The sequence below is a fragment of the Rhinolophus sinicus genome, linkage group LG15 (genome assembly GCF_036562045.2).
Source record: "Rhinolophus sinicus isolate RSC01 linkage group LG15, ASM3656204v1, whole genome shotgun sequence".
Lineage (NCBI taxonomy): Eukaryota > Metazoa > Chordata > Mammalia > Chiroptera > Rhinolophidae > Rhinolophus > Rhinolophus sinicus.
The window spans coordinates 44,739,878-44,767,759 of NC_133764.1; the positions used below are offsets into that span (position 1 = coordinate 44,739,878).

The window sequence follows — 27,882 nt, forward strand, 5'->3', positions numbered from 1 at the left end:
TTTGCATATTAGGAAGCAGGTGTAAAAAGATTAAGGTTCCCCAAGGTTGTGCAGCTAGGAAGTGGTAGAGCTGGAATGAAAACTCCCGAGGGCATGCCCTTAACCACTAGCAAACACTGCCTGTTCTATTTGCTCCGTGGTGTTCTACCAGGACACTCTTGGTCATCCTCGACATATAGGCCTTGCTCATTCCTGCCTCTTGGCCTTTGTCCAACTGAAAACATGGGAGAGCATCCGTGAAGGCCCTTCTGTCTTACTAAGCTTCCACGTCGCCTTCTGTGACCTGGTTCTGGATACTGGTCCAGCCAAATAACCACTCTAGTGTGGGCGAAACCCGTCTTCTCTGTTGGCCTCTGTTTCCTCACTTATCAGATGAGCGCATTGGGTTCCACCTCTAAGGACAAGCCTGTGGAATCTGAGTCTAACAACCCACTGTGACCTTTCCATCTCTGGACTCCCACCACCCTTCTGGTCAACATCAGCCAGAGCCCATAACTGCTCTTTGCTTAGTGCACATGTTTGTCTTGTGTCCCCTGTTGTACCTAAGCCCCTTAAGGGTTAGCATGGGACTCTGGCCTTCTGGGTACTTCCTATGTTGCCAGGCGGAGTCCTCCTTGCCTTCTCTCCCTCCCTTTTCTTTCACCTTTTTTCTTCTTTCTCTTCCCCATCTTTTGAGACAACCTGCTTCTCATACTGACTGCTTCACCTGCCCCCAACTTCCCCCTCCCCAGCCTGAGGCCAGCTGCGCCCCTGGTCAATCCCCCACCAGGCTGCAAACTCAGGAGGAGTAGCGGAGGAGAAGACAAAAAACCTGGACACCTGGAAGGCCTCTGGGGCAGAGACCAGGTCCTCTTTATCTCTCAGGGTGCCTGGCACTTACTGGTGTAGTAAATGGAATTGACTAACCACTGGACATTATGAAAGAATTTACACAATATATACTCATTGTGATATTCCGGAGTCATCACAAAGAGGTTATGTTATGATTCACAATGTCTGTTATAAGAAGGCAAGGAAGTGTATAATCTACTTTGGGAAATTTTATTTCCCAGTTTGACAGTTTAAATACCTTTTTTTTTTTTTTTTTTTTTTGCACTTGAAAGGATTGGCTTCAAGCAATCTGGAAAATTCATTTATGTGCAACACTCTATTCCCTGACGATGGCTGGTAGAGGATATGGGCCTCGATATTAACTGTCTTTATATAAATGCATCCTTGGTTGTTTCATATGTGTGTTGACTTCCCAAATGGTCCTTAGGCTTCCCATGATAAAGGTGGTATTTTCTTGGGATCCCCTCCCTGACTGAGCTTTGCATGCACAGCAGGCCCTTGAAATGTGCATTGACTAGCCTACCCCACATCCTCCTTTTCTGACTATATTGGCTGGGGTCCAGTGAGCTCTTTGAACTCCGTGAGCCATGTCTCTTGTCTTCTCATTCCCCTCTGCTCTTCACTCCCCACCTCTACTCCTCCCGTTTTTCTACTTCCCACTTCAACTCTCTGTGCACACACGTCTGCATGGGAAGGGGTAGTTGTCTGTCCCATTGTTGCCTCTGGACCTGTTGGATTCTCCCTCTCTCTGTCCCGCCAGCGCAGAGCTGCCTGGGGCATCCCTTCAGGTGTTTCCTCATGAACCTCTCCCCATGGGGTAGACATCCTCTGATCTCTGTGACAGGGTTACCAGCCATCTCAACTGGCCTGCAAGTGAGGGGTTTCCTGGGATGTTGGACTTCCAGTTCTAAAATCTGGACTATCCTGGTTTGCCTGAGGCAGTTTGTAACCCTGTCTGTGGAAGTGCCCTGGGGCTGCCTTTTCCCTGTGGGTAGTCCTAAAACAAAATTCCTGTGTCTTTAGTGTCCCCAGAATCCTCTGAGATGGCTGAGGTGGAACTCAGGTAGTGGTGTTCTTCAAAGGCTCCCTAAATACTTCTGATAAACACCAAAGGCTGAGAAATTGCCACCAAAGCAAAACCATGATGTAGGATGTTGGTTTTTATTTTTTAAGTTCATCCATTAAACTTTCTACTCAGGATATTCAGTCCCAGCCACAGCCCATGAGTGTTTTCTGGGTCACAGTGAAAGTGCCCAGGCAGGTCTTAGCATGTCATTATGTTTGTGCCCACTCCAGTGTTGTGGAGGCTTGAGGAGTGTGGCCCCAGGGCTCCCACAGGCCCCTCCTGAGCTGACACAGCCCTGATGTCACCCTGGCTCCTGTATGTCCATCCCTACTGGCTCAGGGGCTTTATCTCCTCCAGAAGTTTCTGGTTTACAGTATGCCATAGGCTTAGGTGACCAGAGGTGGGCCGCCCTGACTTATGGCCTGTGGTTCCCCTCCAGGAAGCTCTCCACCTTCAACATGTACATGGAGAGCCATGGCTACAACGTGGAGCAGATATGGAGAGATATCGAGGACGTCATCATCAAGACAATCATCTCGGCCCATCCCATCATCAAGCACAACTACCACACCTGCTTCCCCAGCCACACGCTCAACAGCGCCTGCTTTGAAATCCTGGGCTTTGACATTTTGTTGGACCACAAACTCAAGCCCTGGCTGTTGGAGGTAGGAAGGTTGGGGTGAGGGGTGAAAACTGACTCCATTACGGCCAGCCGGCTTCGGGCTCATCTCTCCCCCCTCAGCTAGATCAGTTTAATCAACTTCCTGGGCCCATTCCTCTCTGGTGCTTGCTGCCTGGGGCTTCTCCCTTAGCTAAGAAGTGGCCACCAGAGGGGGGTAGACGTCCGGGAATTAGAGAATTCCTGGTGCCTTTTTGAGGTCCACCCAGACTTGGAAACTCTGATCTCAGGCACAAAGTGATTCTAAACACAGGTCTACCTTTTGTAACAGAGTCATCTCCCATAAAGGGGGTATTCTTTATCAAAGCTGGGTTGACAATGTTCAAGGTCAGATGGGAGCTGCCAGGCCTGGCTTTCAGGAGCCTGGACCACTCAGTTCCAAGCACCAACAGAGAATGGCCGGCTGCCTATGGCCACAGGAATGGGTAGGGAGACACTCACTGACTTTCCTGCCTCCCCCAGACCCATGGGTGGTGGAAAGAGGAGGAAGAGAAGCTTCTGGGTGGCTGTCTGTCTTCTGGATTGAACTTGTGCCCAGCAGCCCTTTCAAGCGGCCATTTAGTATACACACAGGGAACGGGGGTGTGGGTGTGGGTGGGATGTAAGTCAGAAGTACTAGTGCCAGCTGCCAATGACACAGAGTCAGCCTTTAGAATGAAGAACCCAGAATTATAGATCAGATTCCTGGGACCTTGCCTTTTCTCCATTCCCAGTCCTGTTCCCATGTGTGGGTGCTTCCCCTCACCCACTGTTTGGAGCTCTTACCAAAGAGCAGAATTAGCCACCAGAAGCAAGCCTTTAGAAACTGCTAGAAGGTTTCAAATGTCACATAGTGCCTCTGAACAATATGGACTTTTCTGTAAGCAGGAATGAATCCCCTCTCTCCTCCCACTTGCCTTCCCCCCAAACCCCAGGCAGGATCCTGAATGCATCACTTCTTTCTACTCCCTACCTTCCCGACTGGCCCTTCGGACTGCCCCCTTCCGTTTGCTCTATGGAATGCACAGTGCACATGAGAGAACACACACACCAGACGGAGGGGAAAACAAAGATAGGGCACTTCCTGATGCTTCTCAAGAAGAATGGACTAAAATAAAAGCTAGTTAAACTAGAAGGGGTTCCACTTCCTCCTTTCCTCACTGTGGCTCCAGGACAGACCTTCTCTCCCTCTCCCTTCCACTCATCTTGGTAGCCAGGGCCCCAACGTGGGCTCAGGTAGCTCCCTGGAGGTGGCCTTTTGGTCTCACTCCCTGCTTTCACTCTGGACAGTCTAGCCCCCAGCTGCTGTCTTGCCCTCACAGGTCAACCACTCTCCCAGCTTCTCCACCGACTTCTGGTTAGATAAAGAGGTGAAGGACAGTCTGCTGTATGATACCTTGGTTCTGATCAACCTGGGAAGCTGTGACAAGAAGAAAGTCTTGGAGGAGGAGAGGCAACGGGGGCGGTTCCTGCAGCAATGTCATTCTCGGGAGACCAGGTACAATAGGGTCTCCTGCCCCCCCTAGGGACCCCATTCTTTATGACGTCTCTGCTCCCAATAAGACTGGTCTGTCCTTGTCCAAATTACAACTCAACAGCCGACTAGTTATGTGACCTTTATGTTACCTTTCTGAGCCTCAGTGTTCTTTCTGTGAAATGGAGCTAATGATACATAAGGTTGATTGGGGAGATTAAATGCGATAATGTATATAAAAGGCCTGGCACTACAATTTGTGTTAGAGACTATTAAGAATCTTGCCTGCAGTTGGTGGGGAGAGGGGTCCATTCTTACAAATGATAATCCTACTTGGAAAGTTAGTTTGTATTTGCAGAATGTGGCAGTTTGAACAGTTTTACTGTGAATATTCCTTTGTTCCTAAAAACAGAAGATTTAAATTATAGGTATAACTATATACAATGGATATGAGCTTATTAATATCAATGAATATTCCAGAATCACCAATACCATTCCTTTATTTTTACAAAAAGAAAGATGTGCCTGTCCTATCCCAGGTTTCTGCTCTCTCCTGGACAACATTTGCCTTTTACCAAAGGCCTTCTGCAGAGTGAGTCTAGTATCAGAAGACCCGGAACCTGGTCAAGGAGATGCCTGTGTTGCTTTTCAGATCCCACTGTGGCTGCTGCCCTCCTCATGAGTGGAGCCAGCCTGGTCCTTCCAGATTAAACTTCTGGAACTGGGGCAATAGCATCTATGTTTGGGTGGCACTGTGTTTCTCAGAGCACTTTCACGTGTACTATCTTCCCTGTAAGGAGCCTGGTAGGCAGGTAGTGTGGGGTGTTGTATGGTCCCATTTTTGGAGCTAAGGAGACCAAGACTCTGGACTGTTAAGTGGCAGGTCAGGACCCACAGCCCAGGGGCTGTGCGGTGGGATTCCAGGGTGCCTTGCACTGTGCCAGCTTTCTCTAAACTCCTTGAGGAGGAGGCAGCGTCAGTCAGGGAGCGGCCAGAGACCTCTGAATCATTCTCCGTATCATGACTTAGCTCAGTGGCTCTTGGTTTCCCTGCTATAAAAGGGGCTTATCATTTCTCCCTCCCTGAATTCTGTCTCCTGAGGGGGATATGAGGAAGAATGAGATCATCACAGCTCATAAAAGCTCACCAAGCTTGTCCAAAAAGCCCTCACATTTAGCAAAACACAAGCTGTTATTCTCCAGAGAAGGGTAATAGGGGCTGTGATTCGGAAGGTGGCAACAGTCTTTCTCATCAAAACTAAGCCACAAGGGAAAAGGTTTTTACTTGTAACAGGAGAGAATTTGGTGAGCTGTCGGAAGACTATTCTAACCAGTTCATAATGCATTGTGACACTGGCTATCCCGGAAGGGCTAGAATCTCCTCTCAGGGAAACACTTAGGAAATGCTGATTGATCACTGTTTTGTGCAAGGCCATTACCTGGCCCTAGATGTCTTCCAGCTTGGCCATGTCCCTTCCAGGAATTGAGTCATGTCCCAATGCAGCCCTGTGTTCTGCTTCCCAACAGGATGGAGGAAATCAAGGGTTTTCAGGCCGTGCGTCTAGAGAAAACTGAGAAGTATGAGAAGGAAAATTGTGGAGGGTTCCACCTGATTTATCCCAGTCTGAATTCAGAAAAGTATGAGAAGTTTTTCCAGGACAACAATTCCCTCTTCCAGAATACAGTCACCTCCAGGGCCCGGGAGGCATGTGCCCGGTAGGCAGACACCCTCGTGGTGGGCAGGGTGTTGGGAGGATTGTGCTTGACTTGCTGGGTAACTGGCCTGGGACCACGAGGAAGGTCTCTGAGCTTCATTCCCCAACCTTGAAGTTGCCAGGGGAACATTTGCTTTAGTCTCACAAGGACCAGGAATCATAAGATTCCCTGGCATGGGTGTAGATGTGTGGCTGTTTCTAGAAGCTCACCCCTGAGACAGGCTCCCCCACCTCCACTCCAGAATGCCAAGTCCCTCAGAGCTGCCTCCTGGATTCATGCAGGTATAAAAACTAAGAGCTATAAGGGACTCATCCCATCCAGTCCAATCCCTACCCACCACCTCATTTTATGGAAGGAGAAGGCAGAGCAGACATCATACAGCAGATAGTGACAAGAGAGGGACCAGAGCCCCTGTCTCCTGACTCATGTGACTATGTTATTTTCACTACGTCACTGGCCAGAGAGGCCCAGGATATGAAGTGGTTCAATGTGGGTTCCCCTGACTTTGGCCTCCTGTGAGACCCTCTTCTAAGCACCTGCCGTGTATGCCATCTGGCCTACTACGAGGTGAGGGTTGTGGGGAGTGGAGTGGAGTCCCCTTCTTGCGCATCTCTCCTTGGATACTATTCTCCAGACTGGGAATGGTAGGGTTGGAGGGATGACTCTCCTCCACCTCCTGCTCTGTGACCTTCAGTCCCTTGTGCAGACTGGACCTGCTGGGGGAGGGAAGGTGGAGCACTCCGCTCTTTGCTCAGTCTTGTCCACCCCTCAAGAAGAATGCCCACATTTAGGGATGGGTTAGGCAGCCCATCCCTACCCTACGTGACACTCACTGTTCCTCAATGGGCAGGCAACTGATCCAGGAGCTGAGACTAAAACAGGAGAAAAAATCCTTCCAAACTAAAGAGAAGAAGGTAGAGATGCAGGGGGAATCGGCAGGCGAGCAAGCAAGAGGCAAGAGCTTGAAGAGCTGGCAACAGACACAACGGCAGAAATACAAGGCAGCTACCACCCACGCCTTCAAACAAGTAAACTGGGAAGGGAGGGGAGCGTATGTACCCAGCACCCTTCCCCGGCTGGGGCCAATCTGTGGGGGGATGCTGAGGAGACCACTACTCAGAGCCCAGACACACTGAAGGAAGGGGGCTGCCTGGAGGGCTGGGCCACAGGAGGGGCAGCCCAGAAGTCCCAAGGAGCCAGCATCCTTCAGAGGATCCCTCCATTCAGGCAGAAAGGATGCTCACTTGTCTGTCCTTCTTGCCTCCTCCAGTAGGAGTTAGCAGCTGGGAGGCTGAACACAAGGGAGTGGGCTCCCGGACTGCATGTACTCATTGTGCCCACCTCCGGTTTGGATTGGAATGCTCCCTTCCAGCAGGCCAGGGGCACAGCTGAGAGAGAAGGCCACAGGGAAGAGCTTCTGGGAGGCAGGACCCTCAGAGCATTACACAGGGTGACTGACCACAGCTGGGTCCTCCCAGCCTGCTCTCTGCTCAATGTGTGGACCAGTTTCCGGCTGTGGACCAGGCCCGGCTGTAGGCCCGCTGTCCAGTTGTCCTGTGATCTGAATCTTTGGATTCCCCCTTCTCTGCCTAGTTCTCTCTTCTGGCTCAGTGGAAAGATTCAATTGACTTTTCAGTCCATCTCCTTTTTCTCAAAGACTTACCTGAAGTAACAGGATTAGAGCAGTGTTTTTGTTTGTTTTAATAACTTTGTTAGGGTCTTGAACTATTTGAGAATCTGATCAAAGCAATGGAATCTCTTGCCATAAATGATACAATTTTAAAACCGCAGTTTTAAGTGGCTCAAAGACCCCATGAAACCATCCACAAGCTCTCTAGGGTCCCTGCACCCCAAGTTAAGAGCCTCAGATTAGAGAGACTTTGATACCAATTGCTTTCCTTCTCCTTATCTCTACTGCACCTACCCTTGGGTGCAGATGAATCTGGAAGTGGACAGAGCTGGGTTCCCATGGGCTGTGTGTTTGGTTTCCTCCTTCCCAGCACCTTCAGCCATTGACATTAGTGTCCCGCACACCTGACTTACTCTTGAGTGTCAGAGATGCAGAGAAAAATGAGACAGACAGGAGCCTCGACCAGGAGATCCCCAAGGAGGAAGATGGCCCTGCTCCGCCTAAGCTTCCATCTGTGAGGCATTACTGCTCTGTACCCGACCTGAGGAATTCAAGCCTTCTCTGCTGCTCCAGGCAGGAGCTCAGTAAACTCATCTCCAGAATCAAGGCAGTCATGTCTGCCTCTGCAGTGAACATATTCACTGGCACACTGGTAAGTGGAGTGTTCTACCTCCCAGAGGGCTGAGCTCAGGGGGTAGTGCTCAGGTGGCAGTGGTGGGGGCCTTGCTTTCTGGTCCCTTCTTTGCCCCTGACTTGCTATGGCCCTTTGAGTAAGCCACTTAACCTCCCTGGGCCTCAATTTCCCCACTTGTGAAGGCCAAGTTGCAGAATGGCATAGCTGCTAGGAGTAGAGACCTATACTTTTAGGGCTTTTAGAAAGGCCACCTTACGCATCCCCTCTTTTTACACAGGGTACCACCTATTGTATTAGTTTCTTAGGGCTGCTGTAACAAATTACCACAAACTTGGTGGCTTAAAACAAAAATTGATTCTCTCAAATTCTGGAGGCTAGAAGTTCGAAAACAAGGTGTCAGTGTGGCCATGCTCCATTTGAAGGCTCTCCAGAGAAGATCCTTCCTTGCTTCTTGCTAGATTCTGGTGGTTGCAGGCAATCCTTGGTTCCTTGGCTTATGGCAGCGTAACTCCAATCCCTGCCTCTGTCGCCACATAGATTTCTTCCTTATGTTTCTCCTCCGTGTATCTTTACATGGTCTTCTTTAAGGAGACCAGTCATTAGATTTAGGGCTCATCCTAATCCAGTATGACCTCATTTTTAACTTGACTAATTATATCTGGAAGTAACCTATTTCCAAATAAGGTCACATTCTGAGGTTTTGGGGGTAGAATTTGGGGAGGGGGACATTATTCAACCCAGTACTGCACCTAAACAGTGTTTCTCAAACTCCATTAATGGATGGACACCATTTGAAGGAAAGAAAACTTATAGGCTTAAATTATTTTTATAAATCCATACAAGCATAAAACCAGGTACAAAATCTCTATACTTAAAAAAGCTCTTAAGCACCTACAAAACCAAACCCAAACAAATACCAAAAAAATTCACATCAAAAATATTAATTTAATGTGACAGTGATGTGCTGTTTTTACAGAAAATAAGTTGCCACGTGAATGTGGTCCTGGCAGCTCTAGCACATGTTCTTTAGTGTTCATTGTAGTTAGGCCCACTACTGGAAAATCAAGTGCAGTATCGAGTAGTGCAATGATTTTAATATTCCTAACCATAGCCCACAATAGAAATCCATTTTATTTCACAGTCCATCACGTACATACACAACTAGGAAAAAATTTCTAAAACGGTGCTTAGCCATACTAAATATGGTGACTCATTTGATATTTTTTGTTCTGTGCTATTCTGTTCTATTCTTTTAAAATATCAGTTACAATCCGCTAAATTAATTTCATGACCGACTAGTAGGTTTACAACCCATAATTTGATAAACACCTTTAAGAGAGTATGATTTCGAGCTTCATGACATTGAATTTGGCAGCGATTTCTTGGATACGACACCAAAATACTGGCAACAAAAGCAAAACTAGGTAAGTGAGACTACATCAAACTTAACAGAGTGAAAAGGCAACCTGTGGAATGGGAAAAGATATTTACAAACTGTATGTCTGATAAGGGGTTAGTATCCAAAATATATAAAGAACTCTTACAACTCTACAACAATCAAATAACACAATTAAAAATTTAGCAAAGGACTTAGACAATTCTCCAAAGTGAAATCAGCCAGTCAAGAAAAAGACAAATACTCTATGATTCCACTTATATGAGGAATCTAGAGTAGTCAAACTCTAAGAAACAGACAGTAGAATGGAGGTTGCTAGGGTCTTCAGGGAGGTAAAAAGTGGAGTTGTTTAATGAGTATAGAATTTCAATTTCGCAAGTTAAAAAGGTTCTAGAAATCTGTTGCACAACAATGTATGTATATATAGTTGACACTACTGTACACTGAAAAATGGTTAAGATGGTAAATTTTACACTATGTGTTTTTTTAAACACACACACACACAAGTAAAGAGTATGCTTTGGGGATCTGGCTGCCTCTGTTTGGATCTAGAGTCTCCTTTTATTATATATATATGACTTCCATCAAGTCACTTTAATCTCAGTAACTAGAGTCTCAGTTTCCCCATCTAAAAAAATGGGAGTACCTACCAGTGGATTACTGTGAAGATTAAATGAAAGGATCCATGAAAATGTTTATAGAGTAGTGTCTGATACACAGGACGCAAGTAAACATTAGCTATTTTAATATTACTGCTACTTCTTAAGACTGCCTTTGTTCTTTTCTCATTAACCTAAGACTTAAAGCAGTACTACTTAACTGTGAAGAGATTTAAAAAATAAAGCAGGAACACTTTATTATTTTTTTTCTTTTTTGAATTTCATGTGCAGAGGGTTGATTTAATCAAAATCCTTGGTTCAGGATGTTGTATCATATTTGGTTCATTTGAAGCCTTTGCCTGTTTTATTTATTTTCCTTTTTCCCTATGCTCACCTCCCATTCTCCTATCCACCATCTTTTGTTAGTATGTTTTTCCTTGCAAAGTAGGGATTTTTAAAATACATGCATTTAGAATTTATGTAAGTATGATTTGGTTATCTCATTCCATGTCATATTTTTTCTTGTTGAACCCCAGTTTTTCTTTACTTTTTTTAAAAATTAAATTTACATACACCGAAATGCTCAAATGTTAACTGCACAATTCTGACAAATAAACATCCCTGTGTAACCCATAGCCCTATCACAATACACAACTTTCTGATATTTCAAAAAGTTCCCTCCTGTCCTTTCCCAGGCAATTGTCCCCCTGCCTCCTAGGTCCCTCCTGGAGACATCCACTGTCCTGACTCTGACTTTTTTTTTTAACCTTAGATTAGTTTTGCCTATTCTAGAATTTTATCTAAAGGGAATAATGTAGTTTATATTCTGTTGTGTCTGGCTTGTTTAGCTCAGTATTACACCTGTGAGATTCATTCATGTTGTTGGGTATATCATTAGTTTGTTCTTATTTATTTATGAATTGTATTCTCTTGTGCAAATATACTGCAGTTTGTTTATAATTCTCCTGTTGGTGGACATTTATGTTGTTCCCAGTTTTTATTTTCTTTATTGCTATTGGGATATTGCTCCTATGAACATTCCTATATGTCTTTTTGTGGAGATATGTTTTCATTTCTCCTAAATAATTACCTACGAGAAGAATTTCTGGGTCAAAGGGTAGATCTATGTATAATTTTATAAGAAACTCCAAAATCTTTATTTAAAGTGATTGTATAATTGTACGTTTCAGCCAACAATGAATGAGAGTCCAGCTGTTCCATCTTTGTCAACATTTGGTGTTATCTGACTTTTAAAGTTTTGCCACTCTAATGGCTGTGTTGTGATTTCGTGGTTTTAATTTGCATTTCCCTGATGAGTAACTATGTTGAGCACTTTTTCAACTGCTTATTGGTCATTCATATATCTTTCTTTGCTGAGAGTCTATTCAAGTTTTTGCCTCCTGCCATTTGAAAAATGGGATTATTTTTTTACTATTGAGTTGCAGGAATTCTTTATATATTCTGGAAATCTGCCTATTCTTATTCTCAGTAGTGTCCTTTGATTAGTGAAAATTTTTAATTTTGATGAAGCTTATCAATTTTTCTTTTATGGTTATTACTTTCTGTATTTTATCTAAGTAATTTTCATGTACTCCCAGGCCACAAAGATATTTTCCTAGGATTAAAAAAAAACCTTAATGGCTTTAGCTTTGTGTGTAGGTCCATGATCCATTTTAAATTAATTTTTGAGTATGCTAGGTGATGGGAAGCTGGGTTTGTTTTCCCCATATGTATATCTAGTTCCAGAAGTTTTTTGTTTTTTTTTAAGATTTTATTGGGGAAGGGGAACAGGACTTTATTGGGGAACAGTGTGTACTTCCAGGACTTTTTTCCAAGTCAAGTTGTTGTCCTTTCAATCTTAGTTGTGGAGGGTGCCGTTCAGCTTCAAGTTGTTGTCTTTTCAGTCTTAGTTGTGGAGGGCGCAGCTCAGCTCCAGGTCCAGTTGCCATTGCTAGTTGCAGGGGGCACAGCCCACCATCCATTGCGGGACTCGAGGAGTGAACTGGCAACCTTGTGGTTGAGAGCCCACTGGCCCATGTGGGAATCGAACCGGCAGCCTTCAGAGTTAGGAGCATGGAGCTGAGCCACTGGGCTGGCCCTAGTTCCAGAACTATTTGTTGAAAAGACTTTCCTTTTTCATTGAATTGCTTTGGTGCCTTATAAATTCTAGTAAGTTTTTTCATTGTTGGTGAAGTTTAGGATTTTCATCATAATCAATTACGTTATCTTCAAATAAAGATGTTTTACTTCTTTCTTTCCAATTTTTTATGCCTTTTATTTCTTTTTCTTGACTTATTGCACTGTCTAGGATTTCTAATATAATGCTGAATAGGAGTGGAGAGTGTAGACATACTTGCCCTGTTTCCAATCTTAGAAGGGAAACATTCAACCTTTTACCATTAAGTATGATGTTAGCTGTAGAGTCTTTGTATGTGTCTTTTATCAGTTTGAATAAGTTTATTTCTATTTATAATTTGCTGAGAATTTTTTAAAATCATGAATGTATATCAAATTTTGTTAAGTGCTTTTTTGGTATCAATTGATAGAATCATATGGTTTTTCTACATTAGATGATTAATATAGTAGATTACGTAGATTGCTTTTTGAATATTGAGCCAGCCTTGCATTCCTGGAATAAATGCCACTTAGCTGTGGTGTGTTATTCTTTTTACACATTGCTGGATTCAATTTTCTTAATGTTTTGTTGAGGATTTTTGTCTGTGTTTATAAGAGATATTGGTCTATAGTTTTTTCTTTTCTTCATCTGTCTTTGCTATCAGGTAATGTTGACTCTATAAAATAAATTGGGAAGTGTTCCCTCCTCTTTTGTTTTCTGGAAGAGATTGTGTAGAATTGTCATTATTTCTTATTTAAATATTTACGTAGAGTACTCCAGTAAAACTATCTGGACCTGAAGATTTCTTTTTTGGAACATTTAAAGTTATAAATTCAATTTCTTTAACAGTTGTGTATTTTATTTTGAGTGAGTTTTGGTGGTTTTTGGTGTTTGAGGTATTGGTCAATTTTATATAAGTTGTTGGATTTATGTATGAAAAGTTGTTTATAATAGTCCCCTATTATCCTTTTAATGTCTGCAGAGTCTGTACACAATTTTGATAAATCGTATTTTCATTCAGTCCAAAGTATTTTCTAATTTTACTTGAGATTTCCTTTATTACCTGTTTTTTTAAGTGTAACACATTTAGAAGTGTGTTGTTTAATTTCTAATTGTTTGGATATTTTCCTGTTACTGATTTGTATTTTAATTCCCTGTGATCAGAGAACATACTTTATATGATTCCAGTTTTTTTTAATTTGTTAAAGTTTATGTTATGATCCAGGATATGGTCTCTTTTGGAGGCTATCCCATGTACACATCAAAATAATGTGTATTTTGCTGTTCTTGGGTCGTGGGTCAATTAGATCTATTTGGTTGATGATGTTGTTCAGGTCTTCTATGTCCTTGTTAATGTTCTGTGTACTGGTTCTAGCAATTACTGAGAGAGAAATGTTGAAATCTCCAACATAGTTGTGAATTTGTCTATTTCTCCTTTTATTTCTAGCAACTTTTTCTCCATGTAGTTTGAAGCTTTGTCATAAGGTACATACACATTTAGGATTGCTATGTCTTGGCATATTGACTCTTTTATCATAATGTGATGTCATATCTCTCTTACTCTACTCCTTTTGTTCTGAAGTCTACCTTGAGGATATTCATAGAGCCACTCCAGCTTTCTTTTGATTAGTGTTTGCATGGTAGATCTTTTCCCATTAGTGATCTATTCTTTTCTTCAGTTCTGAAAGTTTTTGGTAAGCTGTTTATGGGCAGAGTTGCACATGGGCAGCTCAGGGGTGATCCCAGGAATTCATAATCTACTTTACTGAGTCATGTTCCCAAATTCCTTCCTCTCCATAGTCTCTGTGGTACTTTCTGGTTCCCTGAGCCTCTCTTTTTCAGTTTTATGGTTAGCAAGCTGAGGTTTTATTTACCTGCTTTGTGACACACTTCTGTGACTATACCTACTTTCAGGGCCAAGTGGCAGGAAGTCATAGACAGAATAAGTATTAGGGAGTCACTCCACCCTCTTGGGACCACAGCTCTTTCACTTGGAGAGGAAGTTTCCCCTCCCTCAGAGATTTAGGTTTCTTAGGCCCTGCTGTTGATTCTGTTGCTACCACTGCTGCCACCACCTCAGGATTTCATGGAGATGAGGCTCAAGAGAGTAGAGAAAAGAAGGGAAAAGAAAAGAAGGTCTTTGAGCCAAAACTATAGGGTTATTTTATTTATTTATGTATTTATGTATTTTTTTTAATCTATTATCTGATATCATTTCTCCTTCACCTGAAAAACTCCCTTTAGTATTTGTTATAATGTACATCTACCTGCTGGTGAATTTGTCATAATGCACATCTGTCTGCTGGTGATGAATTTCTGGTTTTATTTATCTGAAAATACCTTTATTTAGCTTTTCTTTTTTTAATAAATTTTATTGGGGAATATTGGGGAATAGTGTTTCTCCAGGGCCCATCAGCTTCAAGTCTTTGTCCTTCAATCTAGTTGTGGAGGGCACAGCTCAGCTCCATGTCCAGTCACCGTTTTCATTCTTTAGTTGCAGAGGGCGCAGCCCACCATCCCATGTAGGAATTGAACTGGCAACCTTGTCGTTAAAAGCTCATGCTCTAATGCTGAGCCATCCGGCCGCCCCTCCAGAAGCTCAGCGACAGCTCGTTGTCTTCAATCTAGTTGTGGAGGGCGCAGCTTACTGGCCCATGTTCAGAGCTCATGCTCTAACCAACGGGCCGCCTCAGACCTAATATTTCTTGCTACTGATGAACTCAGCTCTTAATCTGCTTGTTTAAATCAAGAGTGGCATAGGAAGGAGTTCTTTGCTTTCCACAGTCTCATTTTGTACTGTTTTCTCTTCCAGCCCTTGAGTTCAGTAGAAACCTCTCCAGAATCTACCACCCAGGTCTCAGACTCCCCTGAGTCTCTGCTGAGCATGACTATGACAACCAGCTTTGAATGTAGTAGCCCAGAACTGAACAGGATGGTCTCCTCTAAATGCAAGCAGCAGCAGAACGCACAGAACCTCATCCAGGAGAAAATATCAAAAATTTCTCTGCCTACAAAATCCCAGCACTTCTTGGGGAATCTGAACCCACACTGGACTTCACTAAAGAATAACATGAAGAGACAGCATCTGCTATCAGAGCTAGTCACCAAAATTCGACTGAAGGAGAAGTTCTCCTTATTCCCAGATACCTACAACCCGAAACTGGTGTTGAGTAACCAGTCACGTGAGTGCCAGTGTCTACAGGGATGTGCCAAGAGCTTAGGCGATGTAATAACCAACAGACCCAGGCCTAATCTTTGAGGAGCACCCAGTCTGAAAGGGGGGGGGGTGCATCCCCTGTCCTCAGGGAGACCCTGGCCTGATGGTGGAGACATAGTCCATGTTCTCAGGAAATCCCTAGTCTTATTGGGAAGACAAGAAAGATGAAAATAGAATGCTATGTCTAAGTACCCTCTTCAACATTTCCCAGTTCTCAGTCAGATGTGGCCTATTCTGCCGAGTGTGTACCAGTTGGGGGCATTAAGTATGAAGATACAGGGAAGAAAAACTATTTGGAGAGAAGGAATAAGGGCTGATTCTGATTCAAGATCAGATTTAGACTTGGGGACCCTAGAAGGAGGTGACCTTTGCCAGGAACTTGTGCTGAGTTCAGCAGCACAAATTGATCCTGCCAATGATTTTGCCTTTGCAGAAAACTCCTCCCTGCCCAGCAGCCGAAGCTCTGGTGAGAAGAGGCCACTGGATGCGTCCCCCCTCCTCCACTTGCAGAGTTCTCATAACCGTGATGTTTCTCTGAGGGATCTGCTGGTGGTTGCCACTCCAGCCCGATTGGATCCGAGGCCTGGAAGAAGCTATACAGGTGCTATGAGGGACCTGTGTATACAGGATCAGGAAGCATAAAGTCACTGCGTGATCTCTGGCCAAAAAGGATGTGAGAGGCAGTAGGTAGGCCCACCCATAATCCCTTTATGTACCTGGTGCATTGGCAGGTACTATATGTGTATATTTTTGGAATGTCAGGTAGGTAGGTAGATGCATGATGGATTGATAAAGACATCCAAGAAAGTAGATAATTAACACTAACGTCAGTCAAAATGTGACCCCCACCCCCACCCCGTGCAATGTATATTTCTGCTTTGACTGATCCGTTCCCACTGCTTTAAGTGCACTTTGCCTTGTCTTTCACTGATGGCTAAAATTGAGACAGTTACCATGCCAGTCTCAGAAGTAGGAGAATGTCACCTATGAGGGGTTGATTTCTATACTTTCCAACTGTGCCAGCTTGGCCTAGGTCCAGGTCACTTACCCCAAAACCTGGCCCTGTAATGGAGTGTACTGAGGGGACCAAACAAGTAGAAGTGGATCCTGAGAATATGTGTAAACAAAGACCTTTAAGCTTTGATTCCATTGTGAGAAAGGACCAAAGCGAGCAAGGAGTATTCTGTCAGATTTTTAGTGCTTCTGAAGGAAGGTGGTACGTAAAAACTTAGGAGAACTCTACAACATAGCATTGTGTATAGTAGAGGGGTTCGTACTGCTTGGCTGCCTATAGAAGAAGGCTATACATTTAAATCATCTCCCTTAGTCATGCCTCGTATAGCAGACTGTGACCAGACAATCTGATCTGGCCCCTTCATGCCCAGTAGCTCACATTGCAGAAGGACTGTTCAGTGAACATCGGCCCATAGGCATCACTTTGGGTGCAGGTAAAAATGCATATTCCAGGGCCCACACCCAGAAATTCTGATTCAGCAGGTCTTAGTGGGAGGCCCCAAAATCTGCATTTTTAAGAAGCTGCTCCAAGTGATTCTGATGGTCCTCTCAGTTTTTCTTGGAGAAAAACTGGGCTTGGTGTTTCCCAAACTTCCCTGATGATATGACTCATATGGGGGCCATTGTTAAGCCTATAGTTTCCTAGGCAACACCTCTGGAAATTCTGACACAAGAGGTTTGGGATAAGGCCCTGGCCATTTGTCCTTTGACTAAGTATCTCAGGTATGGTAGAGAGGACCATCCTACGTCTAGACCCAGGCCCAGGCGGAGGCACCTGTGACAGCCAGGCATGACCTGTGAGTCCCAAGCCTTATAACGGGGGTGGGTTCAAGCCCACCCCCACTATCTTTGGTTCATCATTTTCTGGTACTAGAATTTTAAGTAAAGGTATGGTTATTTATTGATATTTAGTCTCTCACTTTTTTTTAAAAAAAAAAAGAGGGATGAGACAGCAGATTACAGTGAAAGCTTTTATTCAACATGACTATTAAAATGAAGTTATAATGATCAGAAGTCACACAGAGAAAGGGAAGAGGCAATTATATTAAAACGGTGTGATAAAGTACATCCTGCATTGACCATTGAATTGAGCTCTAAGCCTCTTAGCAGAAAAGGCCAAACAGCATTCAGTTTTGGTCCTTTTTGTCTCCCCAATCAGAATAGATATTCCCTAAGGACATGGACTATGTCTCAATCATCAGACTGGAGTCTTGCTGAGGTCAGGGGCCTTATTCCCCACCTCTCACCTCTTAGACTGGGTGCTCCCCAAAGATTAGGACTGGTTCTATTGGTTACTTCATCCCCAAAGCTCTTGGCTCATTGCTGTACATCCTGGCACTCACGTGACTGGTTACACAGCAGCAGCTTCTGGTTGTAGAGAGCTGGAAACAAAAAGAGATTCTCCCTCAGTTGAACTTTGGTGAGTAGCTCTGATAGCAGATGCTGCTTCTTCACGTTATTCTTTAGCAAAGTCCAGTGTGGGTTCAGACTTCCCAAGAAGCTCTGGGATTTTGCAGGCAGAGAAGGTTTTGATATTTTCTCCTAAATGAGTAAAGATAAGTTTCCTCATCTAGTAAATAGTTAGATAGTTCTTTTGGAGAGACTTCTTTCCCTGGCTCTAATTTCCAAGAGTAGTTTGGCATGTGGTCATTTGTCTATTGTAGACTTTTACTCCCATAGTGGATGATGGCTGAAGGCACTGACATGTTTTTTTTAATGAATATTAGTGATGATAATAGTTACCCTTTTTTGGTAGCCTACTATATAGGTGCCAACATTCTTTTAAATATATATTTAATCTAATTTAATTCCAATCACAACTGTGCACTTTAGAAAAGAAAAAAAAACAGAAGCTCAAAGAGCATAAAGCTTAACATTCAGGAGGTCCCACAGCTTTTCCGTGGCAGAGCAACGCTCTAAGTCAAATGTTTCTGACTCCCAAGCTCTAAAAGCCATGCTATTTTTCTTTCGAATGGCATTTTAAATATTAGTCTTCAGTTAGAGCTGAAGGCATAATAAATGGCTCTTCAGTGAAGACATTTCTGCAGGTAGCAGAGATGGCCAAGACCAAGCAGGGCCTCTTAGAATAGGATCACCAGAGATCAGAGCTGGCCCTTTGCTTTCAGATCAAATAATGGCTTTTAAAATTTCCAACTAATCCCTCAAAGGACTGACACATACAAGGCAAACTCACAAAGGTCTAATTATATGCAGCAGAATGTCTATCAATGCACTGATTTACAAATGGAGCAGGATGTAGTGTGAGAATAGGGTCTCTGCATAATAAATAATGGTTGAATGAAAGAAGGAAAGAGTGGAGCAGAGGTTCAAATGGATCCGGGGCTTTCTTGGTAGGTATTATAATAATACCGTCTACACAGCATGTTTCCGCACCGTATCTCATGTAATTCTCAGGTCAATGCTGTAAGGTTAGCAAGGCAACATTATTATCTTATCCTCAAGTTGCAGATGAAGAGAATCAAGGTTTGCAGGCATTAAATGACTTGCCCAACCTCATACAAAGGGTGGGCTCTGGGCAAATAGCCCAGTGTTTCTCCCTCTTTATCACTCTGCCATGAGCTTAAGGGCAGTCTGACCCATGTGAGGAATGGAGCTCTCACAAATTCTTCCATTTTTCTTATTAAATCACTGTAATATCATCATTCGTCCTTCAATCCATTTTCACAGGGGGTCAGTCAATGAACCCAAGGTTTCAGATCTGTCAACACTTGAGTTTTGGGGATAAATAGCCCATACTATAAGATTTTAAGGAGTTTAAAAACTTGCTAACGTGGGGTGCCTGGCACCCTACTGAATAAATGGGAGTTTTAATGATGATGGTGATGATGATGATGATGATGATGATATTCTTCTGATGGTGATGAGTTCAGCTTGGACTGGACCAAGACATACTTGCTTTTGGTATATCAAGAGCTTTGCATATATTATCTCAATCCTCAAAGAAACTCTATGTGGTTAGTACCATTGTTTTGTGTTTTTTTCAAATGAGGAAACCAAGGTTAGAGAGGTTAAGTAACTTGCCCGAGGACACAGATAATGAGAACTCCTAAGCCTCTGCTCTTAACCACTACCACTTAATATCTCTGGCCAGCCATCTTGGCTGCTCTTAAATGATCCATAGCAAATGTTTGGGGCTGTAGGGATGCAGGGAGATGAATGTTGTGTAGGTAAAATAAGTTTCTGTGTCTATGCATGTGAATCACCTGAGTACCTCCTGACCCACTAGATAGGAATGGTGATGACATGAATATTCTACAGGCCATTTAAAGGAAAAACCTAAGAAAATTTCTTTCTTTTTTTTTCCAGAATCAGACTGGATCTCTGCCATTTTTTCCCTTTCTACTCTTCTTCCAATGTCTACAGTGCCCACAGAATCAATTGAAAGTTTTATTTTTCTCATCTAGATGTCCTGATCTTATAGTTTTCTCCTATTAACACCAATGAGGCCGACAGCCTTGCCTTTTGTGTCCTCCCAGTTAGCTTCCAGTGTGGTAGGACCATGACTTTTGGGAGTTATTGGTGCTGCTCCAGGAGACACCCTAGTTGCCCCAAGTAGTGGCATTCCTATGGGTTCCTCACATGACACCATCATCTAGAGCACTCCCCCAGATAGAGCAATGTGAGGGGAGGAGTGTTTCAGAGAAGGACTCACAAGTTCTGGGAATCCAAAGTCCTTAGTCCACCAATAGGCTGATGTCAGTTGGTCTTCAACCCCAAAGAGAAAAGGCAGAGAAAGGGCTAAGCAGGTGGAGAACTCAGAGCCCTGAGGAAGGGAATTGGGGCCGTTGTAACCACCAGGTAAAGACCAGCCCTCCTTCCATCCCACCATCTCTGTGCCCAAACATCTTCCTGCTACCTCCCTTACCAGCCCAACTCAGCCTCATCAGGGAAGACAGAGCTGAGGCAAGAGTACCCAGCTTGCAGGTGTTTCTTCCATCAACATGCAGAAATGATGCATTTTTCTCTCAAGTGTACATTGGTAAAATAAATTGCCATACTCGATGCCAGAACAAAGAGCCTGATCCAGAGTGAAAATGGGCAGGGGAGGTGGGAGAGAGAGTGCTCCTGAGCACTCCTCATTAAGAAAGCTCCAAATCCACTGAAAATGTGTCGGGGCATTTGAAGACTTTCTTCGAATGAATATTCTACAGCGAACCCTGCTCACCTTGCTGGAAGCACAGACCCTGAGGCGGTCCTTTGGGGGGCACTGTGGCTGCTGTGACTCTTCCCAGCATTGGGCCTGGCTTACTCCAGGCATAACGTCTCACTTTGCCTGCTAGTTTATTCTTTACCGTTTCCAGGAATGTAATCCAAGATCTTTGCCTCATTTGTGCTTCCTGAGTTAGATCCCTGGAGAGAGCTTTGGAGGAGGAGTATGGGGCAGGGGTGGAAGAAAGGTGAGGTCTAAAGTCAACACCTACTTCACAATGTTGACTCAACTTTGCCTTGTGGATTACGAATGGAATTAATTTCTGGCCTCAAGGATTTCGGGATTCTGGGATACCTGCAGCCTACAGTATCCCTCAGGCAAAAGACATTAACTATCCAAGCTATTAAATAGAAAAGTTAGGCTCAAGCCATTTGTGTCAAGCTATAAACCACCTATATGTATACAACAGCTGCATCCCCACGTAGGCCTGGTTTTCAAGGACTCCTGGCATAGTGTTCTCGTTAGTAAATAAGTCAAGGCCCACTTTGATGGCAGAAGAAGGAAGCTCTGTTTACCACTGGGCAGACTAGTCAATGCTTAACTATCATCTTCACTAGCCCTCTCCTGATGACATTCAGAAGGCTCAAAACAGACTGAACTGAAGCCAGTTTTCCCATTGTCATCATCAGGTTGCCATAGATCATAGCCAGGCCCAGGCAAAAGAGTAAGACTTGCTAAAATGGGTCTTCCTGGAAGTTCTACATACCTCCCTTTTCCTCCCTAGTCACCAGACCCAGCCCCGTCAAAGTTCCTGAGCTGATAAAAAGGAAGTCTCTTAATGAGGTGAAGTCAGAATTATTTCTTTCTAAGGGACAATGTGTGCCAGCACCTTTGATCCTAAAGACAGGGTCAGCTTCGTGGGTGTGTAATCTGAGCAGTCGCATAGGACTCTACACTTAGAAGGGCCCTGCACTTGGTTTAATGGTCTGTGGTCACTGTTTTGAAATTCTGAATAATTTTTGAACAAGGAGTCCTGCCTTTTCATTCTGCACTGGGCCCACCAAATTATGTAGGCCAGTCCTGCCTAGAAACTTTTAACAGCTCTGGGTTATCCAATGAGAAGGCAAAATGGCAGGCTGCCTTCCTAGCCCCACCGACCTCCTGACTGTTCACCCATAGGGCTCTGCAAGACAACTGTCTGCTGAATGCTTGTGGGGGACAAAAAAATGCTTGTGGCAGTCCTTACTCTTGTAGAGTGTGCAATGGAGTAAGATAGGTCCACAGATAAATAGCTACTAAGAGAGAATGTTAGTAGATGAGAAGGAAATGCTCCCATACGTCCAGCTGGGAGGGTCATGAGAACTTATTTGAATTGGAGAACTTATTTGAATTGGCAGGAAAAAAACAAACAGGATTTTAAAAAGTGTATATGAGGCGTGGCACTAAGCTATAGAGGCGTGGAAGAAAATAAAAACAACGCCGATCATGATCAAGAAGTAAGGTCTAGTCCAATTTGACTGGATCAGAATGGAAAATTAGGAGAGGACAATGGAAAGATGGCTTAAGAGAACACAATGGAGACCTAGGTGCCCTTTGTTTATATCACCATCATTGCACTCCTCATAAGAGCAAACTTGTGTGCATAGCTTTGTCTCCACTAGACTGTACCATGTCTTCTATCTTTATATCCCCTACTTTTAGCTTAGAGCCTAAGACAATAGGAATTCAGTAAACATTAGCTGAGTGAATTACTATTGTGGAGGATCTAAAATATCCTGGGAAGTTTTTACCGAACTCAATAGGCTGTGAAAAAACACTGAAGATTTTTGAATGGGAGAGGGATTTTATTTAGGGTGAGAAAGATGGTAGACTAGATAATTGGCAAGGAGAGAGCCCGAAGGTGGGAGAGCAGTCAGGAGGCTCATACGGTGGGTGTGTGGGGACAGAGTCCCAGAGAGCAGTTGCCAGGCTCTCGGCATCACGTGGAAAGGTGCTGGCTCGAGTAGTAGATGGCCATCAGCTGTTACCAGTCAGCCATTAGCCACTGATATAACTGCCATGGCTAAGCTAGCAAGCGTGGATTGCAGTTAGCATGGAGGATTGCAGCTAGCAAGTGAGGTTGGTTGGCAGAGAAGCTGACGGCAGGTTGCAGATCGTGTGGCTCCTGCTTCCTGTGTCCAACACAGCTGCCAGCGAGAATATAGTGGTATGACTCCCCTATCTATGGCTCTGTGGGTGTTCCTTTTTGGCCTCACCATATTCTGTGTTCTTGTGTGGGGAGCGGGACCAGAGACTCGGCATGACACCCTGCATGACAGGTGTTCTGGGTTTCAAGCCTTTGCATCCCCTATCAGAATGGCTGGCTGTGGGAAAGAAAAGGCAGGTCAGAAAAACGTAGAGCTGGGACATAGCAGCTGAATGAATGTAGGAGGAAAGGAAAAGGGAACAAAAAGGTGGCTTCAAAAGAATTGAGTCCCTGAAAGAAAATAGGAACATTGGGAGAAGAAGCTTTTGGGGGAATGGAGATTGGAGCATTTCATAAAGCAGGTGGATGACTTCCTGTCCCTAGATGGATTTAAAAGAGCAACATTAGAGGAAAAGTTTCTAAATGCAAAAATGATTTTCCTGAAGACTAAATTGTTAGAAATAGCCACCTTAGACTGGGAAGGTGCTCCAAGCTCAGAACTGTCTGGGCAGCTTAAAAGACATGTGCCCCCACCCCCTACAGACCAAATTAGTCAGTTGGGGGTTGGGGAAATGACCTGGCTTTAGAAAGCTCTCTCAGAGGGTTCTGATATGTACCCATGTTTGGGAGCCACTTCTCTGGCTCAACCCACACCGGGCAGCCCACCTCAGCTGGGTAACTCTCCTGAGCCTTACAAGGGTAATTTCAGATTCCAGTTTTGCTTCCATCCTGGCAGGGAGTGTAAATCAGGCAGATTGGCAGCTGTTCCAAGCGTCCTCCTCCACCCATACTGGGTGATTACATGAGCCGAATATAATCATTCACTACCCTTGTCTTTACAGCTGGCATGTCACTTAGTTTAATTACAGCACACTGTGGCGTTTTAACTCAAGGAATCTAAAAAAGCAATAAAATGGGTTTTTCAAATTGCTAGGAAGGCAATGAAGACCTTGGAACTGCAATTTACCAAGAATTGCTTTCATTATTTTGCATTCTCCAGCCATGACTCTAACCAGCAGCCTGGGAAAGCCAAACAGGCAGTGTATCATGTGGAGGGTATTTCATGTCTGCTGAGAGCGCACTGTATGCTGGGGGCTCCTGGAGCTGCCTTGGGGTGGGAGGAGGGGTTGTGATTGTTCTGAGCTGTGTTCGTCCCATTAGGCACCTGCTAATCATGCTTCTGCCATGACTCTCCCAAACTATGGGCTCTGACTGACCTGGGGTGACCTTCAGCAAGGGACCCCCTTCCTCTTTACTCTGGAACATCTACTGTCCCCAGAAAACATGAGGAAAGAAAGTTTAGAAAGTAAAACTAGTCCTTTAAAAATCTAGGGTTGGTGTCTGGTTCCTCTTAATTCTTGAGAAGGTACTTCATGGGCAGCCATTTTACAGGCAAAGACTGTGGTGTACCGTCGCCACCCTGCTTTCCCAAGCCTGAGTCTTAGGAATGGTAATATAAAGGGACCCCGCCCATCCGAGAAAGGGGTGGAAGCAGCAGGCAGCGCTGAGACAGCTCCCTCCTGCTGTGAGCAACTTTGGTGGGTATGATGGTCTGGAGCAGAATGCCAGCTGCCTCAGCAATTATGCCAGGTGGGAGAGCAAACACTGAAATCCTGTTGGCAAACTCAGGGCCATCACACCGTGGCCAAAGCAAACAGGGGCAGAGGCAGGCCAACTGCAATGGACTCTCACTTCCAGGTTGAGACTGAGCTAGCTGAGCCCACATGTCAGGGCATCAAGTAGCCGTGGGGATGCTGACACCCATTCCTGGGCTGCTCGCCTTGCTATGGTCCCCTTTCAGATTGGCACAGGCCAAGGAAAGTGTGATAATGATAAAGCACTTCATGTGTATTACTTTGTTTATTCACAGCAGTCCTGTGAGGTCAGTATTATCCCCATCTTGCAGATGAGAAAACTGAGGCTAGGGGCCATGAAAGACATAGAGCCAGTACTTAGTCTCAGGGCCTCTGATTCAGTGTCTGCTGCACTTCTCCTTCCCTCCAACTTCCTAGCTCTCGACCCTAAACTCTCCCATGTGAATTCTCTCATTCCCTTCATGGGCAGAACTCCCACAGTAAACCCATCTTGAATTCTTTCCATTTCATAACTGAGAAGCAGAGGCTGAAAGGTAGGGGGGATTATTTTTGTTTTTAGGAAAATAGCTAGTTGACATCCCTGATTCTGTCACATCCACAAACACAAGAGAGGCCCAGTGAAATGAATATGATTACAGATATTTTCAATTTCTTGCACATTTCAACAGCCCCCCCTTATATAAACATGAAAAATCTGAATCAAGTTCTCTGGTTTTCATGTTAAAATTTGGTTGTATTTGGACATAGTTTGAGTAGACCCTCTTATGACTTGGCCCTCTTGGTGTCTCTAGCGCCTAACGTACCTATGAATATTCATATCCTTTGCTGCCTGGTTGGGAAATTTAAAAAGGTGCACAGTAGCTATATTCATGTCTGATGGAGGGACTGGGCTCCTACTGAGGGAAGGAAGCTAGCTGTTGGATTGGCTGTGCCCTCCTGGGTCCCCATTCCTCAGCAGATTTCCTGGTTATTTGAAATTTCCTGATTATTCTCCAACGTCCCTGTTGGGGGTGGGGGTGGGGGGAAGAGACAGGAGAAGAAAAGAGGATTCCTTCACTGGACTCTGTGGACCCAATAGCTAGTCCTTCTCCCCTGGCATTTTGATTTGCTCTGCTTCTGGGGACCCGAAAGGGAACCGCTATTCATCGGAAGGGGCCAGGGCAAAGTGGAGGCAGAGGGCGTGATTTCCCGTCTCTGGAGAGAGGACTTAGAGGGCAGAGTAGCGATGTAGTCCCCAAGAGAAAACGAGGCCTCTGCGGGGCTAGTTTGGTGGTTCTGTTGGAGAATGTGCGCGCGGGAAAGGCGCATCCCTGGGGCGAATGTGCCCGGAATTGGAGATTAGGAAGAGCGGAAAAGAAAACCTCGCTCCCCACCAACGAGGCCCGTGTTGCTGTACCAAGAGACCGGAGGAGGAGGACGGGCTCCAGGCGCTGAGCCCCGCGCTCCTTGGCGAAGAAAATTCACAGATCCACCGCTACTCCCGGCTTGCTTCCCGGACACCGCGCCTCGCACGCGCTGTCCCATCCGAGCGCCACCCGCCCCGGCGGCGCCAAGACTAGGGATCAGGCACCGCGACGAGAAGCCAAAGGGTACCCGCAGAGAAGCCGGGCTTTCGCCCCAGCGGGGTCCGAGGAGGACCTGCCCCGGGCTGGAAGAAGTAGGACAGAGATTGGAGGAGTTGCACCCGAGCTCCCTGCATAAATGCTTAGGGCTGGGTACGACAGCCGGCTACCGGGCGCTCCCCGCTCCCTCCGCTCCCCGCTTCGCCCTAGCGGCTCCCATTTGGATACCCCCAAACCACGAAGGTAAAGTTGATTCCCCAGGGAGCGTGAAATAGGCTTCCTCCCGTACGGATTTAAGAATACGCTTCACTGCTGTCTGTTGAGCGCTATCATATGCCAGGCACTGGGGCAAAGCGCTTTATGAGATTTATTGTCCCCCAAACTACCCGATGAGGGGGCTGCCATTCTCATTTCCAGATGAAATAACTAGGCCTGAGAGGCGGAGTAAACCAATACGTGTTACAAACAAGACTGAACACAGTAATGACTCCAAGGCCGAAGGGACCTCCGACGAGGCCCTTCCCGGACTATGGTTGTTTGCACTTGAACTGTGTGCTCCGCATTCGTTTTCAGTGTGGAGAACAGTGTAAGGCCAGGCAGGTAACAGCCGCGCGGTCCAGTGTGGTCACCTCCATTCCGTCACTGCTCCCATAAGGACTCCCCAAGGAAGTCAGGGTGGGAATGGCGATTAGCCTAGTTTTACAGAGCAGGAAACAGGCTCAGCCATGTCCAGGACATAGCTGGTCCTGAGACCAGCCCCAAGGAAGGTCTTCTGATGTCCTAAACCCAGAAAGAGCTGTCAGCCAGGTCGCTCACCTGAATTGTCATCTTTGAAGTAAATGGGGTGCTGAAAATGCAACCTGTTAGGAGTGTTTCTAGCTACGATTTACTATCATCTACCTCTTCTCAGAGTCACTCAGTTGTTCTAGTCACTTGACTGGAGCTGGGCAGAGGGCAAATGGCCAAGGATTTCTCTGGGACACACGCCTTAGCAAGGTCTGAGAGGAGATGAGACTAGTGGGACATTTTTGCTGTCACTGTGTTGATTTGATCCCAGCATCACCTCTGTAGCTATTAGCATCGTTCCTCTTTCATAGGTGAGGAGATGACGCTGAGGGAGATGAAGACCCTTGCTGGGGCCTGCAGCTGGTGGAGGGTGGGATCTGGGTCTCTGCTGGGTCCGGTTCACCTCACCACTGCTCTCTACTAGTCCCAGGGCCCAAGAATAGCTTTGAATTGGGAGTCAAACCTCCACATCATCTTCCACATTAAAATTGATAACCATAGTGACATGTCCATAAAATCGAGTGACCAGTTCCCTCCTTAAGGAGCAAGAGTTTCCACTCTTATCCTGCATGCGCCCGTAACCCTTCACAGAGGCCCAGTGTCTCTTCAGAGGGATGTCCTCCAGGTGATTCCGAGGGAATGAGTATCAGGCTGGTACCTCCCACCCCTTTCCTGCTCCTCCCACCCCCCAGGGCTGGAAATATTTCTAAAGCCGCTTTTCCAAGGCCCGAGTGATGCCTTTCTTCATCCAGAGGGAGAGAAATAGTGCCTCATAGGATGCTCGAGGATGCGGAGTGGCTGTCCCCAAGGAAGGCCACCACTGGATTCCTGGCAGGAGAGAGACAGGATTTCAGACCTCCCCTCCCCTTCCCTCCTTTCCTCCCTCCGTCTTCCCTGGTACCCCCTCGTCTTTCTTGTCCCACCAGTTTCCAAAGAGCAGAGGTTGTTTACCCTCGGGAGCGAGGCCAGGATGGCACTGAGGTCGGAAGCTTCATTCACCGCTGGGAGGCATCCGAGCCCGACCCCCACCCAGCGGCCCCCAGCTCAGCCGAGTGTGAGGAGATCCAGGCTTGGAAACCCCATCTGGCCAATAACTGCCTCGGCGACTCCCCAGCCTCCCTGGCATTCGTCCTGCGACCCGACCCTTCCTCTCCAAGGCGTAGGCCAGCCCCAGACAAGCTCTAACGCTTGAGAGAACTCCGAGGAGCCTCACCCCAAGTCACTGTCAGATCA

At 45.4% G+C, this 27,882-nt stretch overlaps 1 protein-coding gene across 2 annotated transcripts in view; it reads left to right on the plus strand.

The window, feature by feature from the left end:
- Nucleotides 1–20,385, plus strand: part of TTLL6 (tubulin tyrosine ligase like 6) — a 36,295-nt gene extending 15,910 nt beyond the window's left edge. For both annotated transcript variants that reach the window (XM_074319781.1, XM_019740676.2), the window contains 8 exons: nt 2,337–2,562; nt 3,878–4,053; nt 5,556–5,744; nt 6,595–6,772; nt 7,745–8,026; nt 14,932–15,301; nt 15,770–16,023; nt 19,678–20,385. In XM_074319781.1, the coding sequence (XP_074175882.1) occupies nt 2,337–2,562; nt 3,878–4,053; nt 5,556–5,744; nt 6,595–6,772; nt 7,745–8,026; nt 14,932–15,301; nt 15,770–15,978 (1,630 nt within the window). In that variant the 3' untranslated portion in view covers nt 15,979–16,023; nt 19,678–20,385. The remainder of the gene's footprint in view (nt 1–2,336; nt 2,563–3,877; nt 4,054–5,555; nt 5,745–6,594; nt 6,773–7,744; nt 8,027–14,931; nt 15,302–15,769; nt 16,024–19,677) is intronic.
- Nucleotides 20,386–27,882: the final 7,497 nt, after the last annotated feature.